General features: G+C 37.4%; 1 protein-coding gene across 1 annotated transcript in view; it reads left to right on the forward strand.

Annotated features, from left to right (window-relative positions):
- LOC136267025 (hemicentin-1-like) overlaps positions 1 to 13,833 on the forward strand; it is a 28,149-nt gene extending 14,316 nt beyond the window's left edge. Inside the window, exons 6-16 of the mRNA XM_066062081.1 lie at positions 5,466 to 5,744; positions 7,723 to 8,004; positions 8,052 to 8,303; positions 8,351 to 8,644; positions 8,702 to 8,811; positions 8,917 to 9,112; positions 9,166 to 9,304; positions 9,358 to 9,640; positions 9,695 to 9,728; positions 13,165 to 13,342; positions 13,405 to 13,833. Coding sequence (XP_065918153.1) covers positions 5,466 to 5,744; positions 7,723 to 8,004; positions 8,052 to 8,303; positions 8,351 to 8,644; positions 8,702 to 8,811; positions 8,917 to 9,112; positions 9,166 to 9,304; positions 9,358 to 9,640; positions 9,695 to 9,728; positions 13,165 to 13,342; positions 13,405 to 13,576 — 2,219 coding nt within the window. The 3' untranslated portion in view covers positions 13,577 to 13,833. The remainder of the gene's footprint in view (positions 1 to 5,465; positions 5,745 to 7,722; positions 8,005 to 8,051; positions 8,304 to 8,350; positions 8,645 to 8,701; positions 8,812 to 8,916; positions 9,113 to 9,165; positions 9,305 to 9,357; positions 9,641 to 9,694; positions 9,729 to 13,164; positions 13,343 to 13,404) is intronic.
- Positions 13,834 to 15,095: the final 1,262 nt, after the last annotated feature.

Below are 15,095 nucleotides of genomic sequence, written 5' to 3' on the forward strand. Positions count from 1 at the left end.
GAAAGGGTGCGTATCCCCTACGTACGTGAACGAAAATGAATTGCAGCTTTGTGGGTTTGTTGAGACAAGAGTTCATAATCCCATATTTATATTATGAACTCTGGGAAAAATGCAATTAGTGCAGCAGTTAAGCCTCAAAAATAAAGAGGAACGTTCACTTTGTGATAAAAGCATGGAATTTGGTGGAGAGGTAGAGTAAGGCATTCTGAATCATTGTAGTATGGGTACCACCCAAATATAATTTAATTTAGTGGATTATTACACAATAAAAATAAACCATTAAATACCATTGATAGGGCTGTATCATTTCAAAAAAATGATAGATCAGAACACACGTACATTAATTTACATAAATTGTTTGCTACAGTGGATGCAGTTTATGAAGTGATACAGTACAGCTCACAAGTAACATCACGAGTATACACATGCGAGTAATGCTCGCATCTTCTCGCGAGATCATTCTTTTGCAATGTACTGTACAATACCTGTGGAATATCGCGTGGATATGCACTAGCCGCGAGAGAAACTCGCCACACATGAGAACACTCGCTACTGAGTTTAGTAACTTCATACAACACTTAAATCACATAAACAATTGTGATCGGTCCCATGATTATGTTCGTTCAAGCCTAGCTAGCTAATTATACAGTAGAATGCAATAAACGCACGCTGGGCCTGCAGAATGCAATGGGTGGAATATTTACGAAAATGAAAAAGTCCGTAAATTCTAAAGCGCTTGTTTCACAATGAAGGAAAGTGATAACACCAAACACCTTGGTAGCATCGTGATCCCACAAGCAAGAGGAGTTCCAAAATCTTTGTTTCGTGTCAGTACTCTCAAGAAGACAGAAGATATCAGCGTTAGTCTGCCTTGCGTTGGACAAGTGGTTCACTATCACTTTTTGTCACGTTTGTTCACCTTCGTCATTCCCCCGTGGACGTAGGAAAGGCCTGGAAGACAAGACTTACCCAGCAATGGATTTGCTTGTTCATCGAGAATTCGATGGTGCAAGTGTCATCTTGGTAGAGGACTGCATCCGTATGTTATGATCGTTTTATTAAACGCCTGTAGTTCATTGTCACTGTACAAATCTATGTTTTGTTGTTAGCACTTTGTAGCACTGTAACTTTGAAATTTCTTGGCTTCTAGAGTTGAAACTTTGGTTGACCATTCTTTTAACTATCTAGATAAAGAAAATATGAATTAGAAAAATGCACTAACTGGGGTTCTTTGGCATTACTTGGCAACCAATCCATCTAGGCTTACGGTAGCTATACTGCTAGCTATAGTGTACAGTACTGACTGTAGTCCGTGATAGAGTCAAGGTCAAGTCAGTAGCTAAGTTACCAAGTATTCGGTAGCTACAACACAGGCATTGCAATAGGAGACTTCACAGCTGGCGGAACTGAGCCAGTGCCGCCTCCCAAGACCATTGGTGTGACCTGTTATCTCGTCTTGCGTGACGCTCTCAAGTAAAGTTAGCTATCGCGGAGCATTACTGTAGCTTTGCTGCATTCACAGGGGTCACTCGAGCGCACGTCATGCGTGTACATGCGACGTTACCCATGAGCTGTACTGTATATCATACCTGTATATGGGGACCTGGGGACAAGCATTGAATTTACCTAACAAGAAGTTACGTGTCTTCCTGAATAGAATGGGGATGGAAACTGTCTGAAAATAGATTGCTTCCTATGTTTTGTTGCAACTTCAAAAGGTTTTGTCAAGGACTATGCAAACGCTTCTGAGCCAACCTGTGCTGTTCAACCCTTTTCGCATGTGTTACATGTTGAGGTAATGCTTCCTTTGTGGGTGAAATATTTATAACTATACGTATGTACAGTTGACAAAGAGACTTGGCATGCTCCATTGCATTGTTTGGCTTCAGATGTTTTAAGTAAAGCAAAATAACATATTACATCTTTGCAAGCATCTCATCATTCAGAGCACAATCACTATTACGAGCACTCTAAAGGTAAGCCAAATGTTAAATTTAACATTTCAAATATCCCATGCAGATTTTCTCCCACTAGCAAATGCTGATGTAGTGTCAAATGGGTGGAAGAAAGGCAAAGCATTTGCCTTTTCATAACCTAGTTTTGATGCAATTATAATCATTTATGCAGAAATATATAAAGGTAAATCTTTAAACTCCCATTCCTCTGTCAAACCCAAATTGTTTGCTGGAGCAATTACTAAACTAGAACATCAGTGTCCATATTTAGTGGACCATGTCTTGTAGCATGAGCAGCAGGAATTAACAGTGTAGTATCAGTCATTTCATGGTTCCAAGGTTCAATTTCTGCTATCAATTCAGTGCTAACTTTGTTTGTTGAAAGATCTCTGTTAAGATGGTAGCTAGCTATTAATTACTTTGTGGTTAATGTCTACATTTTGTGTTTGGAGAATTATACGTAGCAAATATTTCTCTTCTTTAGTATTATTGTTACTCAAAAGGTAGACCAGTTCTAGGTAATTGTGTTATTTAACACACATCTTCTGGAACCTCCCCCAGCCTTATGAACCTATTGTTTGAAGAATAAAGATCCAATACAATGTCTAGCCTCTCAACATCTGCAAACAAATTGGGAACCAAAATGGCATCAGAATGTTGTCCGCATATTTCAAAATATCTTGGTATTACCAACAGCAATTAGACTTGACTCATTACCTAATGCACAGGATTTGGTAAGCTTAAGCCAGATGATCAATGGAGAAAGTACAGGACAACTTTTGTGAGGCTTTAAAGCATTTCTAATTTAAAAGCTGATTCTCTTGACTGCCAATCTGCCATACAATAAACAACCTAGTAGAGAGGTGACAATCTTTTTTGAGCGCTGCTGTTTTAAACAGTGTTTTGGCTCCAATTATTGAGCTAAACAAGTTTTGCTGTAATAGCGAGTTTGCCTCTGTACCTAATTGTTTAGCATAAAAATGTGACCAGATCTGTGAAAACCCGACATAATGACGCATTTTTCAAATTCTTCATTATTGAATGTTTATAATCTACTTAGCCAAGTGTATGCTCTGGCCAAGTTGCAGCCTCATATGGCAACAACTTTTGGAGTTACAGCCCTACAAAGTAGCAACAACAGAAAGATCGATTTGTACAGCAAGTATTGGGAAATAAATTACATGTGCTTACAAAAATGGCTGTAACTTACAAATACTATGTAGTACAGAGTTGCAACTTTCACCATTGTGTTCGTCATGAATAGGGGAGTCCATTACTGGGTAGGTTTTGTCTTCTATTACCATTCTTCACTGCATACAGAGACGAAAACAGTGAAGAAAAATCGATCGCGTACGATCGTTTCGACGTGACGTAAACAAACGCCCATACCTTACGTATCCTTTAGTCTACTGCAACGAAACAAACATTTTTGAGCTCCTCTTGAGTAGGCGAATACGATGATATACAGGTTTTTATCATAGGACCCTTCCTTCACAAAGAACAAAGCGTTTACAAAATTTATGATTTTTTTTTCGATTACGCAAATATTTTACCCATTGCAAATCAATGGCTTATACTGAAAATTTAGGCTTGCACCATTATGTCGGGTTTTCGCAGATCCGGTCACAAATAATCTGACTGCATCTTCATTCAAATCAATCCTTAGGGTCTAGCATCTCCTTTGCATTACCCAGCTTAATAGAAGTAGTATTAACCTATTTTTCAAAAGGTGGTTGGTAGTGCAGAGCTTGTTCATGGTGCCTAGAACAGATTTTCCATCATCCACAAATTGATTTTATTCAAGCAATCCATCTCCATAAGTTGCACTATATATAACTCTGTGCCATTCTGAATATATGTTGATCGCTGAACACCAGTACTCCCATATCTTGAATGTGTGCTGGTAGCAGCATCCATAATTAACACAAGTAGATGGAAAAATTAGCAATTTTAAATTTGAGTAGGGACCACAGTAGAAAGAAAAAGCAATAAAACAAGGGGGGTTGCTTATACATGTAACCATACTAGTGCAAATTTATCCCTACTTTAGTCATGGTTATAGCTAAAGCTACCCTGAAACAACTAAAGTAGGGATAAATTTACACTAGTACGGTTACATGTATAAGCAACCCCCCTTGTTTCATTACCTTTCCTTTCTACTGTGGTCCCTACTCAAATTTAAAACTCCTATATTGCATATCGCATCAAAAGAAGGAATGGTCCAGCTACAAATTGTTGTCTGAAAAGTGAAGTATCTATTATGCTTCATTGTCAGCTATGTCCAGTCTGTTACACAGCATTATGAATCAAGATCTGTTCGAAAAGTGCCTCTGCAATTAAAATAGCTACTATGGAAAATATTGATGAATTCCGTTATGAAGGGAAGCCATCTCGCACTATCTGCAAATCAACACCTTGCACTGTCAGCAAGATGAATGGGACATAAAAGAGGACACTGGTAAGTCCATGAAGAATGCATTGTACGTGCAACCTTGAATAGTGAAAAAATCAAGCCAGTAGCCTTAGCCGTTATTGAGTTATGCTTGTCTGAAGGCATCAGTTAGTCAGTCAGTCACTAGAAAATTTCTGTTTAATATATTTATTTTAAAATTCCATAGCACCTTGTTGAAAGCATTTCAGGTTGATCTGAAGGCTATTTTAGGTTATATAGTTTACCTAGCCAATACTGCCTCCTCCTTGTCAGGGAAAAGTGAGGGTGGTTTTTGAGTGATTTTTTCATGGGCCATACCCAAACCTTTGTGGACCCTACTATACAGCGATTCACAACAACAAAAAACATGATGTCAATTGATTTAGAGTATATATCAATGTAATTGTAATTTTGGCTGCAATGCATTTCAGGTAAAGTGCAGGTCTTTTTATAATGGTCCATACAGTGTGTGGTCATGATTATACTGAAAAATACAAGCAATTTACTATAAACATGTTCTTGCTACACACAAACATGTTTTCATGTTCATTTATTGTTGTATGCATGTAGAGCTAAGGGGTGTATGTTTGTAAGGTTTCCTTGGTTCGAAGCTTTTCAAAAATGTTAATACTGGTGGTTTTACCATTGTAATTATTAATGGTACCCATCCTAAAATGAAAATGCATGAAGTAAAGTATCACCACACCAAACTTGGTGCTTTTATCACAAAGTGAATGATCATATGACTTAACCGCCCCACTAAATAGTCAAACTATAAAACAGTTTAGAAGATACTTCTGTGCGTAATGTGTTGTTAAAAGCAGTTTGTTTAACAAGTGCTTCCTTAGCAGTGCATAGCAACATAATTGAAGAATTACAAAAAATTTCATGAATTACAAAATGCGAGAATTTCAATAAATTATGTATTATTGCACAACCAAAAACCTATACTACTGCAGGTTACTAGTCGATTTACATTGTTAACACTTTGCAGTGACCAGCACATTGTTAACTAACTGTGTGTCATATTTCATAGCTGCTAAAGCTGCTATATGTCATTATTTAATTACTCTACACAGATCAGTTTTCCATCAGTGTTACACCAACTAATCCAGTGATTGGTGAGATAGGAACTGCTCAGTTCACTGCTACAGCAAGAGGTGTAAATATGAGAACTTTTGTGTATCAATGGAGGAAGAGAGGTAGTAGCAGTCTTCCTAATAAGGTGTCTGGTATTAATGGAGCAGTGTTAACAATTCCTAATCTTGTTAAATCTGATGAAGGAGTGTATTATTGTAATGTGACTAATCAGTGGGGTAATAGTGTGAGGAGTGATGATGTCACTTTGACTGTTCAAGGTTTGTATAGTCAGCGATAGAGAAAACTGGGAAGGTGTTAATATGATGGGACTAGCCATTAGCATATAGGATCAGAGAGAGGATAGCACACAATCAATAGAGCAGTAATGTTTTGGTAACCACAACTTTAGAATAGATTGTCTTGGGGCAATGTTCATGCAGTAGTAAACAAGTTTACATGGAGGATCATAAGCTCCACATGATTAAGTAGTAGTTGAATGGTTGTGAATGCAGTTGGTATAAATGGTGGTGGACCAAACCCCCCCATCATAATGGAAAATACAGTACTCATTGGCACTTTGTTCCTCCTACACAAAGTACAATATATAAATATACTAAAAGTTCAAATCTGATTACAGTGAAACCTCATTAATAGGGCACCTATGGGACCCATAATAAATGGCCCTATACCCAAAACCTCATTAATGCAGCCATGAAACAAAATGGCCTTATTATTGAGGTTTTTAACAAACTAGCAACTGCCTAGTTGCTGTAACAGCAATGTACAATTGATCTAAACACAGTATGTAGAATTTATCACAGAAAAAGGTAGGAACACACAAATGTACCAATTATTCCAGCATTACTTGAGACATAATGGTTGGAAAAGCATGAAGTATACTGCCAGAATAATGGGTACTGTTTTTAGTAGTTAACATAACGCACTTAAGAGCAGCAACTTTTGCAGTAATACCTTGACTGCCCTGCTCAGCTGGCCTCTTTGCTGAGGGAACATTGTATTAGTTTTACCAGTTTTGTCCTGTAATGTGTGGCCACTGGCCTTAATAATGAGGTGGCCATATTAACAAAACTTAAACAAATGGAAAATACGTTTGGACTTGCTGGACCTGGCCACTATAATGAGGTGGCCTCATTAAAGAAGTGGCCACTAAGTGAGGGTTCACTGTACTTGCCTTGCAGTAAGGCACTCAGCGATAATCAGTGTGAAGTATATAAAATTCCAAGAAACATTGGGTCCCCGTGGGTCCTGGTTCACTGTTTACATCAACCTTGACAATGGATATCTCAGGCAGTGTGGCTCCTTTAGATGCAAGACCTTCAGTCTTTAGTGGTTAATAGTTTAGATTGATTAATGTGATGTCTTCAGACAAGCAAAAATTAACAATGACTCATACTATGGGCTTGTTATTAAGTCAAGCATTTATTGAGCCTGATCATGCCCTCAGTTGCTGCAAGATAGTTAGGTTGTCTCATTTCTTTGGATTTGTATTGGCTATTACTTGAGAATGAAATGAGAATGACTATAATTTTAGCATACAGTTGATGTGAGTATAGACACATTTTGTATACACCTACTCTTCTCCATCAGCTTTTAATCCTGGTTAGGTCATTCGGGTCATCCGGTTAATGTTTTGTCCAGGTCTGACCCACTTTATAGAATATCCAAGTTTGGATCACGTGTGGAATAAATCAATCAGTCTGATGATGTGGAAGTCTATTAGTACATCATAGTGTAGTCCTGCTGCAGCCATAAGCCACAATCACTTAGCAAGATTATGCATGATTATAATAGCCTATGTTTGATGGTCTTGTTTCTGTTCTCTTGTGCTCTGTCTGCTTTTGCGAGCCAAATTGTATAAGGATGTGGAGATGTGCAACTAAGGGAGGCTCTGATTAGTAAAAAAAAAAAGCAGTAAGTTTATATTGTTTGCTAGAGAGCCTTGTTGTTAGCTTTGTATCTTTACCCCCATTGACCATTGTGTGAGATATTGTACATGTGTGTAGCAATGCTACTAAAAAGTATCTTAAATGTAGGATGTTGTGAAGGGATTACCTTGGAAGCTATGAATCAGTTATTTTTATAGTAATCTTCTTAGTACTTTTCACAATTTCATGTGCTAACTAAGAAGGAGATCATGCACACTTTGGCATATTTTTCATCATTGATTATAAATTATATCAATTACCATGTGAACTAAGCTAATTTTTTTTTATTTATAAGTATTTATTACCACAGCTGGTCCATCACTGTTCTGGAGACATCCACAAAATCAGTTTGTTAACAACAATGACAAAGTGACATTTGACTGTTTTGCTAATGGAAGTGATTCACTAACCATCACATGGGAAAAGGACAGAAGATCATACACTTCAGGTGTTACACAAGTTACACATAGTAATGGAGTGAGTAGTAGTTTAACACTGAACAGAGCTACAGTAGCTGATAGTGGCAAGTATCAGTGTAGAGCTACTGTTGCTGATGGGTATAGTGCTGCATCTAACGAAGCAGAATTATTAAGTAAATTACTTTTGTGTACCCCAGAGATAATTGTTCTTTCCTTACAGTTCTCCCACAAATCCTCACCAACCCTGATGATGATATTGTATTTATTGGCCAGTCACCACAGCTCACTTGTAATGCACTAGGTACTGACATAGTCTACCAATGGATGAAGGATGGTGTAGTAGTGTCTGGTGCTAACTCAAACATGTTGAGGATTACTAACATAGAGGAATCAGATGAGGGAGTGTACAAGTGTGTAGCTAGTAGTAAAGGTGGTCATGTTGAGTCTAATCCTGCATTTGTCATTGTTTATGGTATGTTAGTAACAATAAATTATCATGTTTTAATGTACATCATACAGGTCCACCAATAGTACAGGAACTACCACAACAAGTTCATGTAGTGTTGGGTGAAGAGTTTCAGATCACATGTACTGCAACTAATGATCAGGATGCTCCAACTAACTTGATGTTCTCCTGGAGGACACCAAAAGGAGTTGAGAAAACAACAACTGATGAGGATGATAGTCGTACAGCATCCTCCACTCTTCATATCAGTAGTGTCACTAGTAGTGATAATGGTAGCAAGTATACATGTAATGTAAGAAATATTAGAGGTGGAGGTGTTGGCACATCATTTACTCTAATAGTGGAAGGTATAATTACTCTCATTTTCTCATTACAATGTACAATAACTACATTGTATATTACAGAGAAATCATCACGACCTACATCCTTTAACATTACTCAAGTGCTCACTAATTCACTGCAGCTGACATGGAGTGTTCCCACTAATCCTCATGGTAGTATCGACTATTACAATGTATGTTGTCTGTGTCACCTATCATCCTTGATGACTATGCTTGTACAGTATACAATCAAGAGGAACGGTTGTGTATATATACTGTTATTTATTTCTGTCAATTAGGTGTACTACAATAGCAGTGACCAACCAGTACAAATGGTCAATGTTGCCAACTTCACTGGTATCTACACTCTTGACAACCTCAGACCATACACAGAGTACAGTGTATATGTGACAGCAGTCAGGTTGATAGGAACTACTGGTAGATCGCTGGAGGGGGAGAAGAGTGATATAGTCTCTGTTAGAACATTAGCAGGAGGTTGTCCCAATTAATTTAATAATCCATTGATTTTATGACATTATTTTGTATAGCACCAATCATCATCATGTCAGTAGTAGACACAAAACAACCAGAGCTAATAATTAATATGGACAGCACAAATGTCAATAGTGCAGGGTCACTATTCACAGTTGACATGCCATCCATTAGTGTAGAAAATGGTCCGTTTAGGTTAGTTTTTTGCGAACATTTTATTATGCCATTTCTGCAATTTTTGCTTCTAGCTATTTTTACATCATTGTGGCCATCAATGATAATGTGATTAAAAATATTAAGGAGATGACAACTAGAGATCTTCTTGAGGAGTCCACTAAGACTACTCCATTATTCTATGTGGCTGCTGTGGTTAATGCTAGTCAGTATGTACCTGGTTATAGGATGAGCTACATCCTGGGAGCTGGTGATAACACTACTGATCCTGATGGTCTTGTGTTTTATAACAGAGAAGTGTTAAAGAAAACATACTTTTACTTCTTCCGTGTGTTCTCAGTTGACAGTACCTCAGAGGTAATTAATTTCCTAACAACGGAGCAGTGTTTATTTTATAACATTGTAACCTAGCATGAAATTTTCACAACAACCAGTGTCCAACCAAGTAAGAAAATGCATATACTATAATTATGTCATAATAGGTTAATATGTATCTGCTGTGGTTACTGAGGTGCTTTCTTATAAAGCTGAAAAGCATATAACTTTAAGCACTTATCAGATTTGTTGTTGTTAGGTGTCGGTATAGAGGAAAATTTGAGCTAGATTCCTGTTAAAGCCACAGACAAACAGTCATAGCAAACAATCATAATGTTTGTTCATAGAAGAACTGTTATACCTTTGACCCAAAGGTCCAGGATTTGATTCCTGTCCATGACAATTTTTTTTCTTCTCAGTACTTTCTTTTTATGGAATACTTGTAAGATATTGACAACACTTATTATATAGCGAACTCACCAATCTGTGTAAATATCAGCATGATTCACACTTGAAATGAAACTTTCATCATCGTGCTACCTCACAAAGTTTATTGCATGCTTCTACATACTTTTTTCTTTGTCTGCTACAGTGCGTTGAAGGCCATAATGTAGAGAAAACTCCAGCTATATTCAAATGAAAATGGCAGGAAAAACAGTTCAGCTGGTACAGTGCCTCTCTGAGGCTGGTGTGGTTAGTGTAGGGTGCAGGTTCAAATACTGTCAGTGATATAATTTTCCATAAATATATTTTTTTATGCATACTTTTCTAACAATATTTATGGTTCGTGACATGTATAAATGTTATATACCAGTCAGTATCTCACAAAATCAAGGTTGACAAACCAGAGTGACATGTACAGTGTATAGGTGTCTATTAGTGCTAGATATTAGCACTAAGCACTAATGTCTTAATCATTGGTACATGCTTAGTATGGTTAGAGCACTTAGATGACATAGTGATTGACTGACTAAGGCTCACCCCAATTAATCTGGGTGTCAGGAAGTATTCACCTGCTCAAACTTTTGCTTGCAGTATAGCTACGGCAAATAGTACTGTTTTAAATTCTGCTGTTTATAATTTGCATGCATGTTCATGCAGTTACTTGCATTGTGGCATTTAGTTCATTTAATAGGCAACATCATCGTGTATGCTATCTTTAATGCTTCATTCTCAATGCAGTGATTAATATTAGTGTTACCAAACCACAAAATAACAGTTGAGCTGGTAAAGCACCTGCCTTTAGTGGTAAGTAGAATTCAAGGAAAATGGGAACAGGAAAAGAACGGAAATTGGGAATGGGAACAACCAACAGAAAATGCCAGATAAAGGTCATCTTGCAATATACAAGTTGGATAGATTGGGTTTGCAGTACAATGTTTCTTTGAAGCATTGTTTGGATATTTTTACTAAAACATTCATAACACCCTAATAGAGCAGTCACCAGCATTAAAATACTTTAATAGAGCAGTCAAGAATGCTTTTTAACTATCCCACCAAGAACCCATATTGATGCCCTGTGAATTGATGAACTATAACTGTCATAGATTAAGTGCATCTAAGTCATCAATATAATTGTAAGTAAGCTACTCCTTTGAAACCATAAACATTTTATAACATTGAAATATTTAAAACATTAAATTAATACTGATGAAAACTGTGATTCACAAAGTACTCTAATTAATTGACAGTACCTATTAAGCATAAATGAATTAAATATTGCAAAAACAATAACAGTTGCTGCATAAGTGATGGCAGTCTCAGTGGTTCCAATCTGGATGAGATCAACCAGTGCTGTTTTTAAAGAGTGACTAGATCTGCCCTTAGATGATCTACATCTCCTTAAACATCTTATTGCTGATCTTAGGAGTGAAAAAGACAAGCAGCACCATACCCACCCCATTACAGCTACATAATTTGAGTCCCACTTATCAGATAGCAGGGAGGCAAGGTATTTGTAAAAAACTGTTGTTTCATTAGCCATTCTTCCTGTGGGCTGAGAAAATTAAAGAAGTAAAGGAACTCTATTCAACTTCAAATATGCAAGCTTCATACAATCACTTCTTCCATAATTCATGAATTCTGCAAATGGCCCTGGTATTGGTGGTACAATTACTTGGCGCATGTGGGTTAAAAACTTTTACATCAATGTACAGTAGGTCGTCTCACAACAACCTCCCCAAAATCCATTAGTCTAGGAAAGCGCCATCTTCAGTGTTTGTAGAAGCTAGGATGAACTGCTCACTTGTAAATGGGGTTCAACTACAGCCTCATGACATACCTCAGTCAGTAAACTAGCTGTCAAATCACAAATCTCATTGTGACGAATTGATAGAAAGCCACCCTTGGGACATGTAAAAGAATATACAGTGAACTAAGTTCCACAGGCACAATGTTGAGGGAGCCTGGCAGCATCCCATCCATATCTGAGAGGAAAAGCATCATGGAAAGCAGTTTTGTGAAGGGAGAAAGTGTGCTCCTGCAATGGAAGGACAGTTAGCCAATTTGAAGTTCCTTGTTTCAGAGGCCAACCCAACTGATGTCTTCAAACTAGTTCTAGTAAAGTGGCTCTGTTGGAAGAAATCATGGAAAGTTTCAAGCAGTAAATTTCAGCTTTTATGGAGAATTGTTCACCGCGAATATCACTTGAAAAGGTGCCAGACTGAGATAACAGAAAATATTGCAAATGCTTGGTAACCTTATCAGAGGCAGAAAACTCAAAGTCACACATTCTGATGGGATTGAAAGCCACAGGGGCTGGGTAACAGTAATTGGTGATAACAGTTGTCATTCTTGAACCCAAGTGATTTTACTGGAAACACTATGTAATGTATCCAATAGCTACTCCAAGATGAGGCCTCCCATCTGTGGCATTAACACAAGTATTTGCAAACAGCAGTTGAGCATGTTTCAGGTGCTGTTCTTTGACAACAAACCAGGTCTTAGTGGCATTAGGGAAGTAGCCAAAAGGTGGTCCAAGTGATGAAAGCTGGCCCCACCACAAACACCGATGTGAAACAGTTCCACAAGTGCTTGCATCATCTGCATACCAAGCATGAATAACATTGTTGGGTAATCAACGAATAAGTGGTATGGTGGCCAAGGCATAAAAAGACATAGCCAAGGGATTCCCTTGAGTGGTTCCTTCATTAGAATAAATAATATTACCATCAACATATAATGGTGCTGGAAAGTGATAAGTGTTGATTGGGATGGTTAAAAAGCCAGGGCAAGTGTGCTGGATGTTCTGCAATGCTACAGCCCTGTTAAGTTAGTTAAAAGCATTACTTGCATCAACAAGTACAATAAAACACTTAAAGCACTGCCTATGTTGTGTGTACAAAAAAATACAGCACCCGGAGTGTCTCGAGGCAAATACAACACACGGCTTTACCTTGTGTTGCATTAGCCTCTTCACATGCTCCTTCATGCTGTATTTTCCCTACACATGCACAGTGGTTCTTTAACTATAACTTATCATAAAGAATTTATAGTTTTAAATAAATTACAAACTCTTAGCCACACTGACAATCAAGTTTGCTATGCAATACTGAATTTTTGTGTAGTATTCCAACTGCAGCAGAGTGCTGATACCAGTAGTGACAGTACTAACTCCAGTGTTGTAGCAATTGCAGTTTTGGTTGTTCTGCTGATGGTCTCTTTAGTGTGTAACATTGTTCTTCTTGTTTGGGTGTTTAAACATCTGAAACAAAAGCTAAGTAATGAAGTGAAGCCATATGCAAAGTTAGTATATAGCTAAATGTTAATGGCTGCTATATTTGTGTTTGTTATTTGTTCTACACTAGTGATACTAAACATGGCAATGCTGCACCAGAGCCAGCATATGAGTTGGTAGATAAATCAAGTGGTTTGAAACTAGAGAAGAATCCAGCATACTCAGTTTCTACTGCTCAAGGCTCCTCAGAAGATCACCACTATGATGTCATTCCTGCCAGCCATCATGCCAAAGCTAAATAAACACATTGTAATAAGTTTTTAGATAGCTAGTGCTGTGTCAAGTTTGTAATATAGATATAACTGCTCATGCTCCATTTAAACTGCTTTCACACAATCTAGATGTCCCTGAACTTTTTAGTGCTACTGTAGGTACTGTACAATTGTCAACAGGATAAATGTTCATCACAATGTATAAATGTTCATCACAATGTAATGTGCTTCTGCAGTTTGTGTTTCCTCGTTTTTTAATTAGAGATCATATTGTTTGTATCCTATAATGTTTAGATGTAGAATTTATATTAACAATAAAAAATGGAAGTTAGCCTCTTAGCTACCTACTGAGCTCAATATGATTTTCTTAAAGACAGTAATCTTCAGTTCAATGTGGGTAATCGGCTAATTCATCCATTCTAATAAAAAATCCATAACTATTTAAGTTCATATTACTTATAAACAACATATAATTGCACAGACAAGTAAAAAACGTGCAAGCTAAGTGGATAAATTTTAGTGTCACTTACTAAAAAAGTTGAAATATTAACTAATTGCAAGCATAATACCATTATGCTTGTTAAGAAGAACATTGCTTGTCATGAAGACTAACCAGGTAAATATGAGTCAGATAGTGATGTGATCCAAAGGCAACTTACCACACAGCTTGAATTGGACCTTAAATTGTCTCTGCATTCAATTAATGCACATGCCCAGCCAGCCACCCACCCCAGGGGATATGGAGCAATACAAGGTATTTGACAAATTATAGTATCATATTCCCCGGTACGGCATGTGGCAAAAAGTTTTTCAAATTCATGTTACATAGCTATGTATAGTCACCCTCTCTTAGAAATAGCTATGTATAGAATTTCAATGATCAATCTATGAGTAATTTTTGAAAGCTGTCATCGTTAAGCCTCAGCAAGTAAATGCCAAACCCCAGTCAATATATGAGATAGGATGGGAGATTAGACTAGTATTTTCCTGCAGTCAGTGTTAAGTTCTGGCTCCCAGTTGCACAGGCTTGCAGTGGTCCCTTGCAAGCAGAATAGTGTATAAAGGTAACATAATAAGGTTTGTTGTAGCTACTGCTAATAGGCTACCAGTTCGGAAGGCACAGGTTGGTAGCCTATATCCATGCCACAAAGCACTGATCTGTAATTTGAGTATTCAAACTTGTACTATTGACACTAAGGTGTCTGGTTGGGTTGGATATTAGCAGTGGCAAATCTAGATGGGTTTCTGTGGTTTCGACAGTCAGAAACCCCCTTTTAAATTTAGCTCAGTGGCAGTCTAAATACATAAACTAGATTATTGTTGTACTCCGACAATTTGTCATAGCAAACAACTATACCACTGTATTTCAGCAGAATGCATGCAGTTGCACTTAATTAACTAACACCATGTATGTATAGCTATTAAACCCTCAACAACACTGCACTTTTCATCTCCCACTGCATTAATTTTTTTTTAATGATAGAGATACTCCGAGCAGTTTACTATTATTATTTCGATATGCGCGCATTATTTATAGACGCTAGGACAA

Source organism: Dysidea avara, chromosome 9 (genome assembly GCF_963678975.1).
Source record: "Dysidea avara chromosome 9, odDysAvar1.4, whole genome shotgun sequence".
NCBI classification, from domain to species: domain Eukaryota; kingdom Metazoa; phylum Porifera; class Demospongiae; order Dictyoceratida; family Dysideidae; genus Dysidea; species Dysidea avara.